At 53.0% G+C, this 15,798-nt stretch overlaps 1 protein-coding gene across 2 annotated transcripts in view; it reads left to right on the plus strand.

The window, feature by feature from the left end:
• Nucleotides 1-8,873, plus strand: part of si:rp71-17i16.5 (phosphatidylinositol 4,5-bisphosphate 3-kinase catalytic subunit gamma isoform) — a 33,759-nt gene extending 24,886 nt beyond the window's left edge. The window contains exons 9-11 of one of the 2 annotated variants that reach the window (XM_060835310.1): nt 4,523-4,634; nt 5,701-5,858; nt 8,710-8,873. In XM_060835310.1, coding sequence (XP_060691293.1) covers nt 4,523-4,634; nt 5,701-5,858; nt 8,710-8,769 — 330 coding nt within the window. In that variant the 3' untranslated portion in view covers nt 8,770-8,873. Of the gene's footprint in view, nt 1-4,522; nt 4,635-5,700; nt 5,859-7,232; nt 7,746-8,709 lie in introns of those variants that run through there. The other variant, XM_060835309.1, reaches the window with a different exon arrangement.
• The last annotated feature ends 6,925 nt before the right edge of the window (nt 8,874-15,798 follow it).

The following is a 15,798-nucleotide window of genomic DNA, read 5'->3' on the forward strand; positions in this document are numbered from 1 at the left end:
CATTGGGAGCTCGGTTGTTCTCAGTGCACCAGGTCTCCCACCTCCCATCTGTAGCCTCTTTCATCACCATCTGAGATTGGACCAACCATGGTGGTGTCATCAGCGAACTTGTCGATGGCATTAGTCTGGTATTTGGCGACACAGTTGAGGGTATACAGTGAGTGAAGTAGGGGCCAGAGTACACACCCCTGGGGGGCTTCAGTATTGAGTATTAGTGAAGATAAAATATTGTCCCCAATCTTCACTGATTGTGGCCTATGGGTCAGGAAACTGAGGATCCAGTTGCAGAGAGTGGGGCTTAGTCCGAGATCATTAAGTTTAGTAATCAGTCTCGAGGGGATAATAATGCTGAAGGATGAACTGTAGTCAATGAGTAGGATTTTTACATAGCTGTTCTTGGTGTCAAGATGTTCCAGGGAGGAGTGAAGGGCAAGTGATATGGCATCTGACATGGATCCATTGGTCCGATAGACAAATTGGAGGGAGTCAAGAGTAGTGCGGAGGCTGGAGTTGATTAAGGCCATGACCAGCCTTTCAAAACACTTCATGACCATCGAAGTTAGGGCCACTGGGCGGTAGTCATTGAGACATGCTGCATGAGCCTTCTTAGACACAGGGATGATGTTGGCCTCGTGAAACAGGCAGGGACAGGGACCTGCTGCAGGGAGATGGTGAAGATGTCCGAGAAGCCCTCTGCCAGTTGATCTGAGTGCACGGCCTGGTACTCTGTCTGGTCCCATCAATTTCCTTGGATTCTCATGAAGGAAACCTGATCTGACCTCTGATGCAGTGACTGTTGGGATAGGTTCATCAGGACTTGTCAGGATAGGTGTTACCCCTCCGCCGAAACTCTGCTCAAAGCGAGCACAGAAGGTGCTGAGACGATCTGGGAGGGATGTGTCTGCTATCTTGCACTGTCTTTTTTTAGAACCTGTGATATCACTCAGTCCTTGCCATAGTCACCGGGTGTCTGTCTGGGTCTCTAGTTTCGATCAGTATTGGTCCTTGCCTGTCTTAATGGCTCTGCAAAGGTCACACTTGGATTCCTTATATTTAAGTGGGTCTCCTGATCTGAAGGCCTCACACCTTTTTTTTAGTAGGTTCTGTATGTCCTGATTTATCCGGGGTTTCCTGTTGGGGAACACCCGGATTGACTTCCTCGGTATACAGTCCCCCCGACACTTGCTGATCAAGTCTGTGACGGTGGTGGTGTCCAAGGTAGCTGCGGCCTGTTTGAACACGGTCCAATCAGCCGGTTCCAGACATCACCGGAGCTGATCCTCTGCCTCCTCCCACCAGCACTGGGCCTGTACCCGTGAGGGGGGGGTCTCCTGCCTGAGCTTTAGCCTGTAAGCCGGGGGGAAGAAGCACGGCATTGTGGTCAGAGCTCCCGGAATGAGGGCGGGGCATCTTTCACAGTGGGTGTAGCAGTGGTCTAACATGTTAATGCCCCTGTGGGGGGTGGGGGGGGCAGGTAATGTTCTGGTGGTACTTGGGCAATACGTTCCTTGATAAATACCATGGCTCTTCATTCCCCCAGCTCTCAATTACACACAATTATTCTGAATATGCCATTCACTGAGCCACCCCCAGCCTGTCTAACACCCTCCCTCACTCCCTGAGCCACCCCCAGTCTGTCTAACCCCCTCCCTCCCTGAGTGAGCCACCCCCAGTCTGTCTAACCCCCTCCCTCCCTCCCTGAGCCACCCCCAGTCTGTCTAACCCCCTCCCTCCCTCCCTGAGCCACCCCAGTCTGTCTAACCCCCCTCCCTCCCTCAGTACTGCTGTAGCTGTCAGTCTGGATGATGGGGATGAGTCCCTGGGGCAGTGATGGACCCCACCAGTCCAGTGTTGGGGTGGTCAGACCTTTCTGCAGTCCCCACAGCCCCCACCCATCACTGACCCGAACCCCAGCAGGGGCGGGGGGGTGGCAGGTGGTGGGGAGTCGGGACAGTGAGCATAAACGCCAGCTCGTGGACACCTCCTCCTACTGTCCCCTTGACCATGACCCCACCTCCCACCACCAAACCATCATCTCCCAGACCATCTATAACCTCATCACCTCAGGGGATCTCCCATCCACCGCCTCCAACCTCATAGTCCCACAACCCCGCACCGCCCGTTTCTACCTCCTGCCCAAAATCCACAAACCTGCCTGCCCCGGCCGACCCATTGTCTCAGCCTGCTCCTGCCCCACCGAACTCATCTCCCAATACCTCGACACGGTCCTGTCCCCCTTAGTCCAAGAACTCCCCACCTACGTTCGGGACACCACCCACGCCCTCCACCTCCTCCATGATTTTCGCTTCCCCGGTCCCCAACGCCTTATCTTCACGATGGACATCCAGTCCCTGTACACCTCCATCCCCCATCACGAAGGACTCAAAGCCCTCCGCTTCTTCCTTTCCCGCCGCACCAACCAGTACCCTTCCACTGACACCCTCCTTCGACTGACTGAACTGGTCCTCCCCCTGAATAACTTCTCTTTTCAATCCTCCCACTTCCTCCAAACTAAAGGAGTTGCCATGGGCACCCGCATGGGCCCCAGCTATGCCTGTCTCTTCATCGGATATGTGGAACAGTCCATCTTCTGCAACTACACTGGCACCACCCCCCACCTTTTCCTCCGCTACATCGATGACTGTATCGCCGCTGCCTCGTGCTCCCACGAGGAGGTTGAACAGTTCATCAACTTTACCAACACCTTCCATCCCGACCTCAAATTCACCTGGACTGTCTCAGACTCCTCCCTCCCCTTCCTAGACCTTTCCATCTCTATCTCGGGCGACCGAATCAACACAGACATTTACTATAAACCGACTGACTCCCACAGCTACCTGGACTACACCTCCTCCCACCCTGCCCCCTGTAAAAACTCCATCCCATATTCCCAATTCCTTCGTCTCCGCCGCATCTGCTCCCAGGAGGACCAGTTCCAATACCGTACAGCCCAGATGGCCTCCTTCTTCAAGGACCGCAGATTCCCCCCAGACATGATCAACGATGCCCTCCACCGCATCTCCTCCACTTCCCGCTCCTCTGCCCATGAGCCCCGCTCCTCCAACCGCCACCAGGACAGAACCCCACTGGTCCTCACCTACCACCCCACCAACCTCCATATACATCGTACCATCCTTCGTCATTTCCGCCACCTCCAAACAGACCCCACCACCAGGAATATATTTCCCTCCCCTCCCCTATCAGCATTCAGGAAAGACCACTCCCTCCGTGACTCCCTCATCAGGTCCACACCCCCCACCAACCCAACCTCCACTCCCGGCACCTTCCCCTGCAACCGCAGGAAATGCAAAACTTGCGCCCACACCTCCTCCCTTACTTCCCTCCAAGGCCCCAAGGGATCCTTCCATATCTGTCACAAACTCACCTGCACCTCCACACACGTCATTTACTGCATCCGCTGCACCCGATGTGGCCTCCTCTATATTGGGGAGACAGGCCGCCTACTTGCGGAACATTTCAGAGAACACCTCTGGGACACCTGGACCAACCAACCCAACCACCCCGTGGCTCAACACTTCAACTCCCCCTCCCACTCCACCAAGGACATGCAGGTCCTTGTAATCCTCCATCGCCAGACCATGGCAACATGGCTCCTGGAGGAAGAGCGCCTCATCTTCTGCCACAAGGGAAGAATGCAGATTTCTCCAGTTTCCTCATTTCCCCTCCCCCCCCTTGTCTCAGTGCCAACCCTCGGACTCAGCACCGCCTTCTTGACCTGCAATCTTCTTACCAACCTCTCCGCCCCCACCCCCTCTCCGGCCTATCACCCTCACCTTAACCTCCTTCCACCTATCGCATTCCAGAATGTCTTTGAGGAAGTGCAGCGTAGGTTCACGAGGTCAATTCCTGGAATGGCGGGATTACCTTACACTGAAAGACTGGAGCGACTGGGCTTGTATACCCTTGAGTTTAGAAGACTGAGAGGGGATCTGATTGAGACATATAAGATTAGGAAAGGATTGGACACTCTGGCAGCAGGAAACATGTTTCCGCTGATGGGTGAGTGCCGAACCAGAGGACACAGCTTAAAAATACGGGTAGACCATTTAGGACAGAGATGAGGAGAAACGTCTTCACCCAGAGAGTGGTGGCTGTGTGGAATGCTCTTCCCCAGAGGGCAGTGGAGGCCCAGTCTCTGGATTCATTTAAGAAAGAGTTGGATAGAGCTCTCAAAGATAGTGGAATCAAGGGTTATGGAGATAAGGCAGGAACAGGATACTGATTAAGGATGATCAGCCATGATCATATTGAATGGTGGTGCAGGCTCGAAGGGCTGAATGGCCTACTCCTGCACCTATTGTCTATTGTCCCAACGCCCCTCCCCCAAGTCCCTCCTCCCTACCTTTTATCTTAGCCTGCTTGGCACACCCTCCTCATTCCTGAAGAAGGGCTCATGCCCAAAATGTCAGATGCTGCCTGACCTGCTGCGCTTTTCCAGCACCACATGTTTCAGCTATTAACCCTGTGTGTCTCAGAGTGTCACTCATTACCTTCTCCCCAGTATTACCAGGCGATGGAGACATTTGTAACTTCCTGTGCTGGGTACTGTGTCGCTACATACGTGCTGGGGATCGGAGACCGACACAATGACAACATAATGATAACAGAACAAGGTACAACCTCAGCCTGGGCACCGGGGGGGGGTGGGAGGAGAGGGGCATGGGTCACAGTGGCACAGGAGGAGTCCAATCAGCTCCCTCGCACCTCATAGGCATTTCTTGCCCATCCCTAGTTGCCCCTTGAGAAGGTGGGGGTGAGCTGCCTCTTTGAACCGCTGCAGTCCATGTGCTATGGGTTGACCCACAATGGAGCCTATGGCCTATGGATATTATCCCTGGAGCATTAATCCAGAGACCCAGGTTCGCATCCCGCTACAGCTAATGGTGGAACTGGAATTCAATAAAAATCTGGAATTAAGAGTCTAATGATGACCGCAAACTGACTGTCGGAAAATCCTATCTGGGTCACTAATGTCCACACGGAAAGAAACTGCCATCCTTACCTGGTCTGGCCTACACGTGACTCCAGACCCACAGCAATGGGGTTGACTCTTAACTCAGGGCAATTAGGGATGGGCAATAAATGCTGGGCCTAGCCAGTGATGCCCTCATCCTGTGAATGAATAATAAATGCCTGGACTGCCATTACATTTCCCCTTGGCTGTTCTCTGCCTTAACTGCGTTTACCCTCACTCACTCCTCCTCCTCCAGAGGTGTTCACATCCCAGACAAACCCCCTCATCCAAGTCATGAAAGGTTCAACCAGTCCCTCCCGTTCACAGGCTCTGGATTCCATGTTCCCCTCTATGTGAACAGGGGCTTCCTGATATCCCCCACTCGAATGGCCTGGCTTGAAGCTTTGAGTAGGTCCTTAGAGGGTGGGGTGAGGGGGTGGTGGAGAGTGGGTTTCAGCTGGAGGGTTCTGTCTGGGAGGTCCCTGCTGCACTTTGGGCCCATCAGAGACATGACCCAATCCTCTGCTTTAATGCCCAAGTCTTTCCCAATCCCAGTTTTTCCCTGTGATCCCCCAATTCAACCCTCTTCTCATAACTCCCCAATCCTGCCCTGTCCCCCTATTCCCCAATCCCATCCTCTCGCTCCAGACTGATGTCTCCGATTGGTTGTGGTGAGTGATTAGCAGTTGTGGATCGCACACTTTTCCTGTTTTCCCTGTTCCCAGGTAATTTGTTCCATATTGATTTTGGTCACATCCTGGGCAACACAAAGAGGATTCTGGGAGTGAACCGGGAGCGGGTTCCCTTTGTCCTGACCCCGGATTTCCTGTACGTGATGGGCCGTGTGAACAGGCGCCCCAGTCTCTACTTCCACAGGTTCAAGGTGAGGAGCAGGGAGCAGCCTGGGAGTTACAGAGGATGGGGGACAATGTCGATGATCCAATGGTGGGTAAATACAGGGCAGCTGCTGAAAATGTGTTGCTGGAAAAGCGCAGCAGGTCAGGCAGCATCCAAGGAACAGGAGAATCGACGTTTCGGGCATAAGCCCTTCTTCGGCTTATGCCCGAAACGTCGAATTTCCTGTCCCTTGGATGCTGCCTGACCTGCTGCGCTTTTCCAGCAACACATTTTCAGCTCCGATCTCCAGCATCTGCAGTCCTCACTTTCTCCTCAGCAACTCACTGTCCTGGTCTCCGGTATTCCGGTCTCTAAAATTACATACACCAAAATTCCAATCTCTCATAACTGGCCTCAAAACACCAGACTAGCACGAATGTTAGTACTGGTCTCTGGTATTCCAGAGCCTGGTAATGTGATTTCTGATGATCCAATCCCTGTCTCTTGTATTCTGGTTTCAGATATTCCTGTTTTTAGGATTCCAGTCTTTGGTATTCCCTTTCTCTGGTATTCCAGCCTCCAGTATTCCAGTGTCCAGGATCCAGAGTCCATTATTCCCATCTTTGGTATAACCCATCTCTGGAATTCCTGTCTTTGATATTCCGATGTGTGCTGGGAGCACTGTCTGTCCTGTCTCCCTTGACGTTTCTGGTTTGGGGAGGGAGAGTGTTTGTGTGTAACACCTCGAGCTGTTTCTCCGGGATTCCCATGGGATTGTGCAACGTGGAATGGACCTGCTAACATGATTATAGTCATAGAGATGTACAGCACAGGAACAGACCCTTCAGTCCAACCCGTCCATGCCGACCAGATATCCCAACCCAATCTAGTCCCACCTGCCAGCTCCCGGCCCATATCCCTCCAAACCCTTCCTATTCATATACCCATCCAAATGCCTCTTAAATGTTGCAATTGTACCAGCCTCCACCACTTCCTCTGGCAGCTCATTCCATACACGTACCACCCTCTGTGTGAAAAAGTTGCCCCTTAGGTCTCTTTTATAACTTTCCCCTCTCACCCTAAACCTATGCCCTCTAGTTCTGGACTCCCTGACCCCAGGGAAAAGCCTTTGCCTATTTATCCTATCCATGCCCTCATAATTTATAAACCTCTATAAGGTCATCCCTCAGCCTCCGACGCTCCAGGGAAAACAGCCCCAGCCTGTTCAGCCTCTCCCTGTAGCTCAAATCCTCCAACCCTGGCAACATCCTTGTAAATCTTTTCTGAACCCTTTCAAGTTTCACAACATCTTTCCGATAGGAAGGAGACCAGAATTGCACACAATATTCCAACAGTGGCCTAACCAATGTCCTATACAGCCGCAATATGACCTCCCGACCCCTGTGCTCTGTACCTGTAGGATATCTGCATTCAGGCCTACATGAGCCTGCGCCTGCACTCCAACCTCCTGGTGACTCTGTTCTCCCTGATGATGTTGACGGGAATCCCGGAGTTGAGCTGTCTGAAAGATATCCAATACCTGAGGGAGGCTCTGGCTGAGGGGAAGGATGAGACAACAGCAAGTGAGCACTTCCTCAGCCAGATCAACGCCTGCGAGAGCCTGGGCTGGACCGTCCAAGCAAATTGGTGGATCCACATGTTCATGGGGATTAAACAGACCTGAGCAGAAAGATGGGCTGAATGGCCTGTGACATTCCAGCTCCATGTTCCCGCTCCCTGGAAGAGTCCATCCAGCCCGATTCCACCACCCTCTCCCCCACCATCTCTCCCCCAGCCTCCCCCCCACCATCTCTCCCCCACCCTCTCCCCCCCCCTCTCCCCCACCCTCTCCCCACCCTCTCCCTTACCCTCTCCACCCACCCTCTCTCCCCCCTCCCCCACCCTCTCCCCCCCACACTCTCTCTCACACCCTCTCCTCCCACCCTTTCCCCCTACTCCCCCACCCTCTCCCCCACCCTCTCCCTCACCCTCTCTCTCTCACCCTCTCCCTCATCCTCTCTCTCCAACCCTCTCTCCCCCACCCTCTCTCCCCCACCTTCTCGATCCCACCCTCTCTATCTCACCCTCTCCCCTCATCCTCTCTCTCCAACCCTCTCTCCCCCACCCTCTCTCCCCCACCTTCTCGATCCCACCCTCTCTATCTCACCCTCTCCCCTCATCCTCTCTCTCCAACCCTCTCTCCCCCACCTTCTCCCCCCGCCCTCTCCCCCACACTCTTTTCCCCACCCTCTCTCCCCCAACCTCTCCCCCACTCTCCCCCCACCCTCTCCACACCCTCTCCCCCCACCCTCTCCCACGCCCTCTCCCTACCCTCTCCCCCCACCCTCTCTCCCCCCACCCTCTCATCCACCCTCTCCTCACCCACTCCCCCACCCTCTCCCCACCCTCTACCCCTACCCTTCCCCCACCCTTTCTCCCCAACCTGCCCCCCACCCTCTCCCCCCACCATCTCTCCCACGCCCTCTCCCTATCCTCTTCGCTCACCCCCTCTCCCCTACCCTCTCTCCCTCCACCCCCTCTCCCCCACCCCCCCTCCCCCACCCTCTCCTCACCCACTCTCCCCACCCACTCTCCCCACCCTCACCCCCACCCTCTCTCCACCACCGTCTCTCCCCCCTACCCTCCCCCCACCCTCTCTCCCCCACCCCCTCTCCCCCACCCTCTCCCCCCACCCCCTCCTAGTCGGTATTCTGTTCCTTGATTCCGTTGTGTAGAGGCAGGAGGCTGGAGGAACACAGCAAGCCGGGCAGAGTCAGGAGGGGGAGAGGGCGATGTTCCGGGTGTAAGTCTCTGGTTCGAAGGCAGTTTATTAAAGTTTAACAGAACTTGACCTCCCTCCTTGTTTTTGTAATTGATGTGGTTTTGTTTATTTCAAGTGTTCTGCCTTCTCCGTCTCGTTTAACGGTGGTATCTACCCTCCCCTCCCGGAGAGCTGATTTGCTGTAAATGCTGTATCTTACTATCTTATTCTTCACAACCACCTGATGAAGGAGCGTCGCTCCGAAAGCTAGTGCTTCCAATTAAACCTGTCAGACTATAACCTGGTGTTGTGTGATTTTTAACTTTCCACAGAAAGCGAGCTCACATTTCGAGTCCAGATCACTCTTCATCAGAGCTGAAGTGCCGTGTGAAGGGGGCAGCATTGGGTTGGGGGACTTAGAGCTCTGGGGGAGAAAGGCTGCTGATAGTTCAGATTAAGGGATTGGAGTGTGAGAACAATAGTGTGTGCAACTGCCAGAGAATGCAGTCTCACTGGGGAGGGAGAGGGGAGCGAGGGCACGGTGACAGCGAATACACAAGCAAAGCTGAAAAACGGGGAAGGAATGGGAGATGGTTCACGATTTGAGAATGTTGAACTCAGTACTACGCCTTGAAGGTGTATTTTCCTGACAACATCTCAAAGACTTTCATTTGGTCAGCCCTTAAACTGCTCCATTTGTATAATCCCTCCCCACAGGGAGCCCCTGAAGGTCCCGAATGTAGTGCCTTCTGGATCCTCAACACTTGCTGCATACAAAACTTAACATTGAACACACACTCACACACGCACACACACGCACACACACGCAGACACACACACACATACACACGCAGACACACACACACAGACACAGGCAGACACACACGCAGACACACACGAAGACACACACGCAGACACACGCAGACACACACACACGCAGACACACACACACATACACGCACACACACATACACGCACACACACTCTCTCATACACACGCACACACACTCACACACACACTCTCTCACAGACACACACCACACACACACACACACACAGGCACACACACGCGCAGACACACACACACACGCAGACACACACACGCAGACACACACACGCACACACACTGACACACATGTAGACACACACGCAGACACACACACACACGCACGCAGACACACACACACGCAGACACACACGCAGACACACGCACTCACACACACACGCAGAAACACACACGCAGACACACACACGCGCACAGACACACACAGACACACACACGCAGACACACACACATGCAGACACACACACGCAGACACACACACACAGACACATGCAGACACACACACGCACATGCAGACACACACACACAGACACTCACACACACACACACGCACACGCACACACGTAGACACATACATACGCAGACACATGCAGACATGCACACGCAGACACACACACGCACACATACACACACGCAGACACACACACAGTCACACACACACAGACACACATGCACACACATGCAGACACACACACGCAAACACATACAGACACACACACACGCAGACATGCACACACAGACACACACGGGGACATACACACACACAAGCTCACACAGACACACGCAGACACACACTGACACACACGCATGCACAAGTACACACAGACACACACAGAGACACACATACACACAGATATACACACAGATACACACACACACACATATGCAGACACACAGGCTCACACACACATGCAGACACATACACGCACACACACACACACACACACACAAACATGCACCGACAGGCACACACGCGCACATGCATACACAAACAGACATTGCACACACAAAAACAGAAGTTGCTGGAAAAACTCAGCAGGTCTGGCAGCATCTGTGCAGAGGAATCAGAGTTAACGTTTCAGGTTCAGTGACCCTTCCTCAGAACTGAGGACCCAAAATATTAACTCTGTTTTCTCTCCATGGATGCTGCCAGACCTGCTGAGTTTTTCCAGCAATTTCTGTGTTTGTTTCTGATTTACAGCATCTGCAGTTCCTTCAGTTAAAACTGTCCACTCTCTGGTTCTTGGTCCATTCACCAATGGGAACAGTTTGACCCTCTCCTTTCTCTGCTGGGGGCGTTTAAACTCCTCGATTGTGACTCCTTCCAACCTCTTCTTCTCCCAGGAGAACAGACCCAGCTTCCCCAGCGTAGCCCTGGCTGCCTGTCCCAGGAATAATTGATGTTTTCATTTTTGCAAATGTCTTCACATCTTTCTGAAAGTGTGGGCCTTCCTCTAGTCGGAAACATAACCTGCTTCAGTCCAGATTATATCGAAAGAAAGGGACAGTCCTGGGACCCTTACCCAAGGAAAGATAGACTGAGACTGGGGGCAGTCCAGGGAACGTCCACTCACCTGATCCCGGGGATGGAGGGACTGTCCGATGAGGAGAGGGTGAGTAGGTTGGGCCTGTGCTCCCTGGGGTCTAGAAGGATGAGAGGTGACCTGATTGAAACATGCAGGATTCTCAGGGGGTTTGACGGGGGCAGATTAGATTAGTTTCCCTACAGTATGGAAACAGGCCCTTCGGCCCAACAAGTCCACACTGACCCTCCGAAGAGTAACCCACCCAGACCCATTCCCATACCCTATATTTGCCTCTGACTAATGCTCCTAACACTATGGGCAACTTATCACGGCCAATTCACCCTGACCTGCACATCTTTGGACTGTGGGAGGAAACCCACACAGACACGGGGAGAATGTGCAAATTCCACACAAACAGTCACCTGAGGTGGGAATTGAACTTGAGTCCCTGGCGCCGTGAGGCAGCAGTGCTAACCACTGAGCCACTGTGCTGCCCCCATTTGGGGAGATTGTTTCCCTGTGTGGATGGGTCTAGAACCAGAGGGGCATCATCTCAGAGTAAGGGGTCACCCATTGAAGACAGAAATGGGGAGGAATTCCTTCCCTCAGAGGGGAGTGAGTCTGTGGGATTCTTTCCCACAGAGGGCTGTCGGGGGCTGGGTCAAGGCTGAGGCAGACGGACGTTGACTCTCCTGCTCCTCAGGCACTGCCTGAACTGCGATGTTTTTTCTAGTGCCATAATTTATCGACTCCGACTCCCCAGCATTTGCAGTTCTCCCTATCTCCCGGTTTTTAATCAGGAAGGGGAATGAGGGTCCTAGGGAATAGGTAGGAAGGTAGAGTTGAAGATGATTAGATCAGCTGTGGTCTCACTGAATGGGGGAGCAGACACAATGGGCTGAATGGCCTGCTGCTCCTCACTCTGATGGATTTAGTGTTGGCTGACCTTAAAGGTCAGAGTGGATCAGTGGGACACTGAAGCTGTGATGGTTTCTTTCATATTTCACACACTACGTCACTCAGTGAGCACACGAAACAGTACAACAGCGGGAATAAAGGTCAGAAATCACACAACACCAGGTTATACTCCAACAGGTTCATTTCGAGTCATAGAGACGTACAGCACAGAAACAGACCCTTCAGTCCAACCCGTCCATGCCAAACAGATATCCCCATCTAGTCCCACCTGTCAGCACCCGGCCCATATCCCTCCAAACCCTTCCTGTTCATATACTCTACCAGATACCTCTTAAATGTTGCAATTGTACCAGCCTCCACCACTTCCTCTGGCAGCTCATTCCATACACGTACCACCCTCTGCGTGAAAAAGTTGCCCCTCAGATTTCTTTTATATCTTTCCCCTCTCACTCTAAACCTATGCCCTCTAGTTCTGGACTCACCCACCCCAGGAAAAAGACTTTGCCTATTTACTCTATCCTATGCCCCTCATGATTTGATAAACCTCTATAAGGTCACCCCTCAGCCTCTGACGCTCCAGGGAAAACAGCCCCAGCCTGTTCAGCCTCTCCCTGTAGCTCAAATCCTCCAACCCTGGCAACATCCTTGTAAATCTTTTCTGAACCCTTTCAAAGTTCACAACATCTTTCTGATAGAAAGGAGACCAGAATTGTACGCAATATTCCAACAGTGGCCTAACCAATGTCCTGTACAGCCGCAACATGACCTCTCAACTCCTGTACTCAATACTCTGACCAATAAAGGAAAGCATCCCAAACACCTCCTTCACTATCCTATCTACCTGCGACTCCACTTTCAAGGAGCTATGAACCTGCACTCCAAGGTCTCTGTTCAGCAACACTCCTCGGACCTTACCATTAAGTGTATAAGTCCTGATAAGATTTGCTTTCCCAAAATGAAGCACCTCGCATTTATCTGAATTAAACTCCATCTGCCAGTTCTCAGCCCATTGGCCCATCTGGTCAAGAGTCTACATTAGAGTGGTGCTGGGAAAGTGCAGCAGGTCAGGCAGCATCCGAGGAGCAGGAAAATCGACGTTTCAGACAAAAGCCCTTCATCAGGAATGAGGCAGGGAGCCTCTGGGGTGGAGAGTTAAATGGGAGGGGGAGGGGGTGGGGGCTGGGGAGAAGGTAGCTGAGAGTGCAATAGGTGGGTGAGGGTGGGGATGAAGGTGATAATTCGGAGGGGAGGGTGGAGTGGATTGATGGGAAGGAAGGTAGGCAGGTAGGACAGGTCATGGGGATGGTGCTGAGCTGGAAGGTTGGAACTGGGGTAAGGTGGGGGGAGGGGAAATGAGGAAACTGGTGAAGTCCACATTGATGCCCTGGGGTTGGAGGGTCCCGAGGAGAGCGGAATGCTCTCCTTCTCGCAGAGTGCTTCAGGGAACATCTCCGGGACACCCGCACCAATCAACCACACCGCCCCATAACCTAACATTTCAACTCCCCCTCCCACTCTGCTGAGGACATGGAGGTCCTGGGCCTCCTTCACCGCTGCTCCCTCACCACCCAACACCTGGAGGAAGAACGCCTCATCTTCCACCTCGGAACACTTCAACCCCAGGGCATCAATGTAGACTTCAACAGTTTCCTCATTTCCATCTCACCCCAGTTCCAACCTTCCAGCTCCGCACCATCCCCATGACCTGTCCTACCTGTCAATCCTCCTTCCCAACTATCTGTTCCACCCTCCTCTCTGACCTATCTCCTCCATCCCCACCCCCATCCACCTATTGTACTCTTTGCTACCTTCTCCCCAGCCCCCCGTCCCACTTGTCTCTCCACCCCGGAGGCTCCCAGACTCTATTCCTGATGAAGGACTTTTGGTCGAAACGTCGATTCTCCTGCTCTTTGACCCCCAGCCCATCTGGTCCAGATCCTGTTGTAATCTGAGGTAACCCTCTTCGTTGTCCACTACACCTCCAATTTTGGTGTCATCTACAAACCTACTAACTGTACCTCTTATGCTCACATCCAAATCATTTATATAAATGACAAAAAGTAGTGGACCCAGCACCAAACCTTGTGGCACTCCACTGGTCACAGGCCTCCAGTCTGAAAGACAACCCTCCGCCACCACCCTCACAAACGTTCGGAGCACAGCCCCTTTGCCCCAAGTCCTTCACTTTACCTGATGAAGGGGAGGCGCTCGGAAAGGCTGTACCTCCAAGTAAACGTGTTGGTAAACTCTAACCTGGTGTTGTGTGATTTTTAACCTTGTCCACCCCAGTCCAACACCAGCTCCTTCAAATCAGGAACAAATGTGGAAGGTTGGGGCTCAGCTTGAGATGTTTGACTGCCTTAACGGTGCTATGTAAATGCAAGTCATCGCAAAATTGTGCTGAATCTCTGTCCATGTTTATCAAGTATTAAAGTTGGTGTGCATTTTGCCCATTTCATTAATCATTACTCAGAATTAAATAGGTGAATAATACAGTTGTCATGACAACTGTGGGGGAGGAGCAGGAAGGGCTGGGAGACGGGGAACGGGGGGGAATTGTATTCCAAATACAAAGCTAAGGGCTGGTCAGAGACCCAGGGGGGCGAGAGAGAGAGAGAACAACACTCTGCCAGGTAATGTTCAATTCCCTGAATGGAAGCAGAAAGTGGGATTGTTCCTGTTCACTAACGTCCCTCAGGCCGGACAGGGAAGGTACATTCTGTGGCTGTGATCTGCAAAGGGTTGGGGGGAGGGGACCTGGGATGACAGAGCAAGCACAGCCAAACAAAACGCTGCAAATCCTGCTTTAGGAAGGATGTTGCTGAAAATGTGTTGCTGGAAAAGCGCAGCAGGTCAGACAGCATCCAAGGAGCTGGAGAATCGACGTTTCGGGCATAAGCCCTTCTTCAGCTTATGCCCGAAACGTCGAATTTCCTGTTCCTTGGATGCTGCCTGACCTGCTGCGCTTTTCCAGCAATACATTTTCAGCTCTGATCGCCAGCATCTGCAGACCTCACTTTCTCCTTAGGAAGGATGTTGAAAAGATTAAAGATTTACAAGGATGTTGCCAGGGTTGGAGGATCTGAGCTATAGGGAGAGGCTGAACAGGCTGGGGCTGTTTTCCCTGGAGCTTCAGAGGCTGAGGGGTGACCTTATAGGGGTTTACAAAATTATGAGGGACTCACAAACTCTTAAAATTCACCTGTACCTGTGATTTTGCTTTTGCTGTTGTTTACCTATTCGGGTGTAACCCTTCTTCAGGACTGGGGATGGATGTGGAGTGGGGAGTTGCAGATAAAGGGGGTGGGGGGGCAGGATGGTGAGGTGGAGCTGGGTGAAGACAGGTAGTGTCTGCGACCTGGTTGGTCAATGAGAGGAATGAATCTGATTGGTGGAAGGGAGAGGGAGGGGCTGGGAAGGGGGTCAGGGATTGGGAAGGGAGGTTATTGAAATTGGAGAACTCAATGTTGAGTCCTCTGGGCTGTTGGCTGCCCAGGTGGAAGGTGAGGTGTTGTTCCTCCAATTTGCAGCTTGGTTCGTTGTGGCGATGGAGGAGGCCGAGGATGGTGCTGTCGGAGAGGGAGTGGGAAGGGGAATTGAAATGGGCAGTGACTGGGAGGTCCGGGCGGCCCCTGTGGGCCTGGCTGAGATGCTCGGGGAACCGTTCCCTAAGTTTACGTTCGGTCTCCCCGATGGAGAGGAGACCACATCGGGAGCACCTGATGCAGTAAAGTCGGTTGGAGGAGAGGCCGGGGAACCTCTGTCTCCCCCGGAAGGAGTGTTTGGGGCCCTGGATGGAGGGGAGGGGGAGGGGTACTGGCAGGTTTGGCATCTTTCCGGTTGCAGGGGAAGGTACCGGGGGATCAGGGGGAGGGGTTGCGTGAACCAAGGTCTGTCGAAGGGAACGGTCCTTGTGGAAGGCAGAGAGGGTGGGGGA

This window comes from Hemiscyllium ocellatum, chromosome 14 (assembly GCF_020745735.1).
Source record: "Hemiscyllium ocellatum isolate sHemOce1 chromosome 14, sHemOce1.pat.X.cur, whole genome shotgun sequence".
NCBI classification, from domain to species: Eukaryota; Metazoa; Chordata; class Chondrichthyes; order Orectolobiformes; family Hemiscylliidae; genus Hemiscyllium; species Hemiscyllium ocellatum.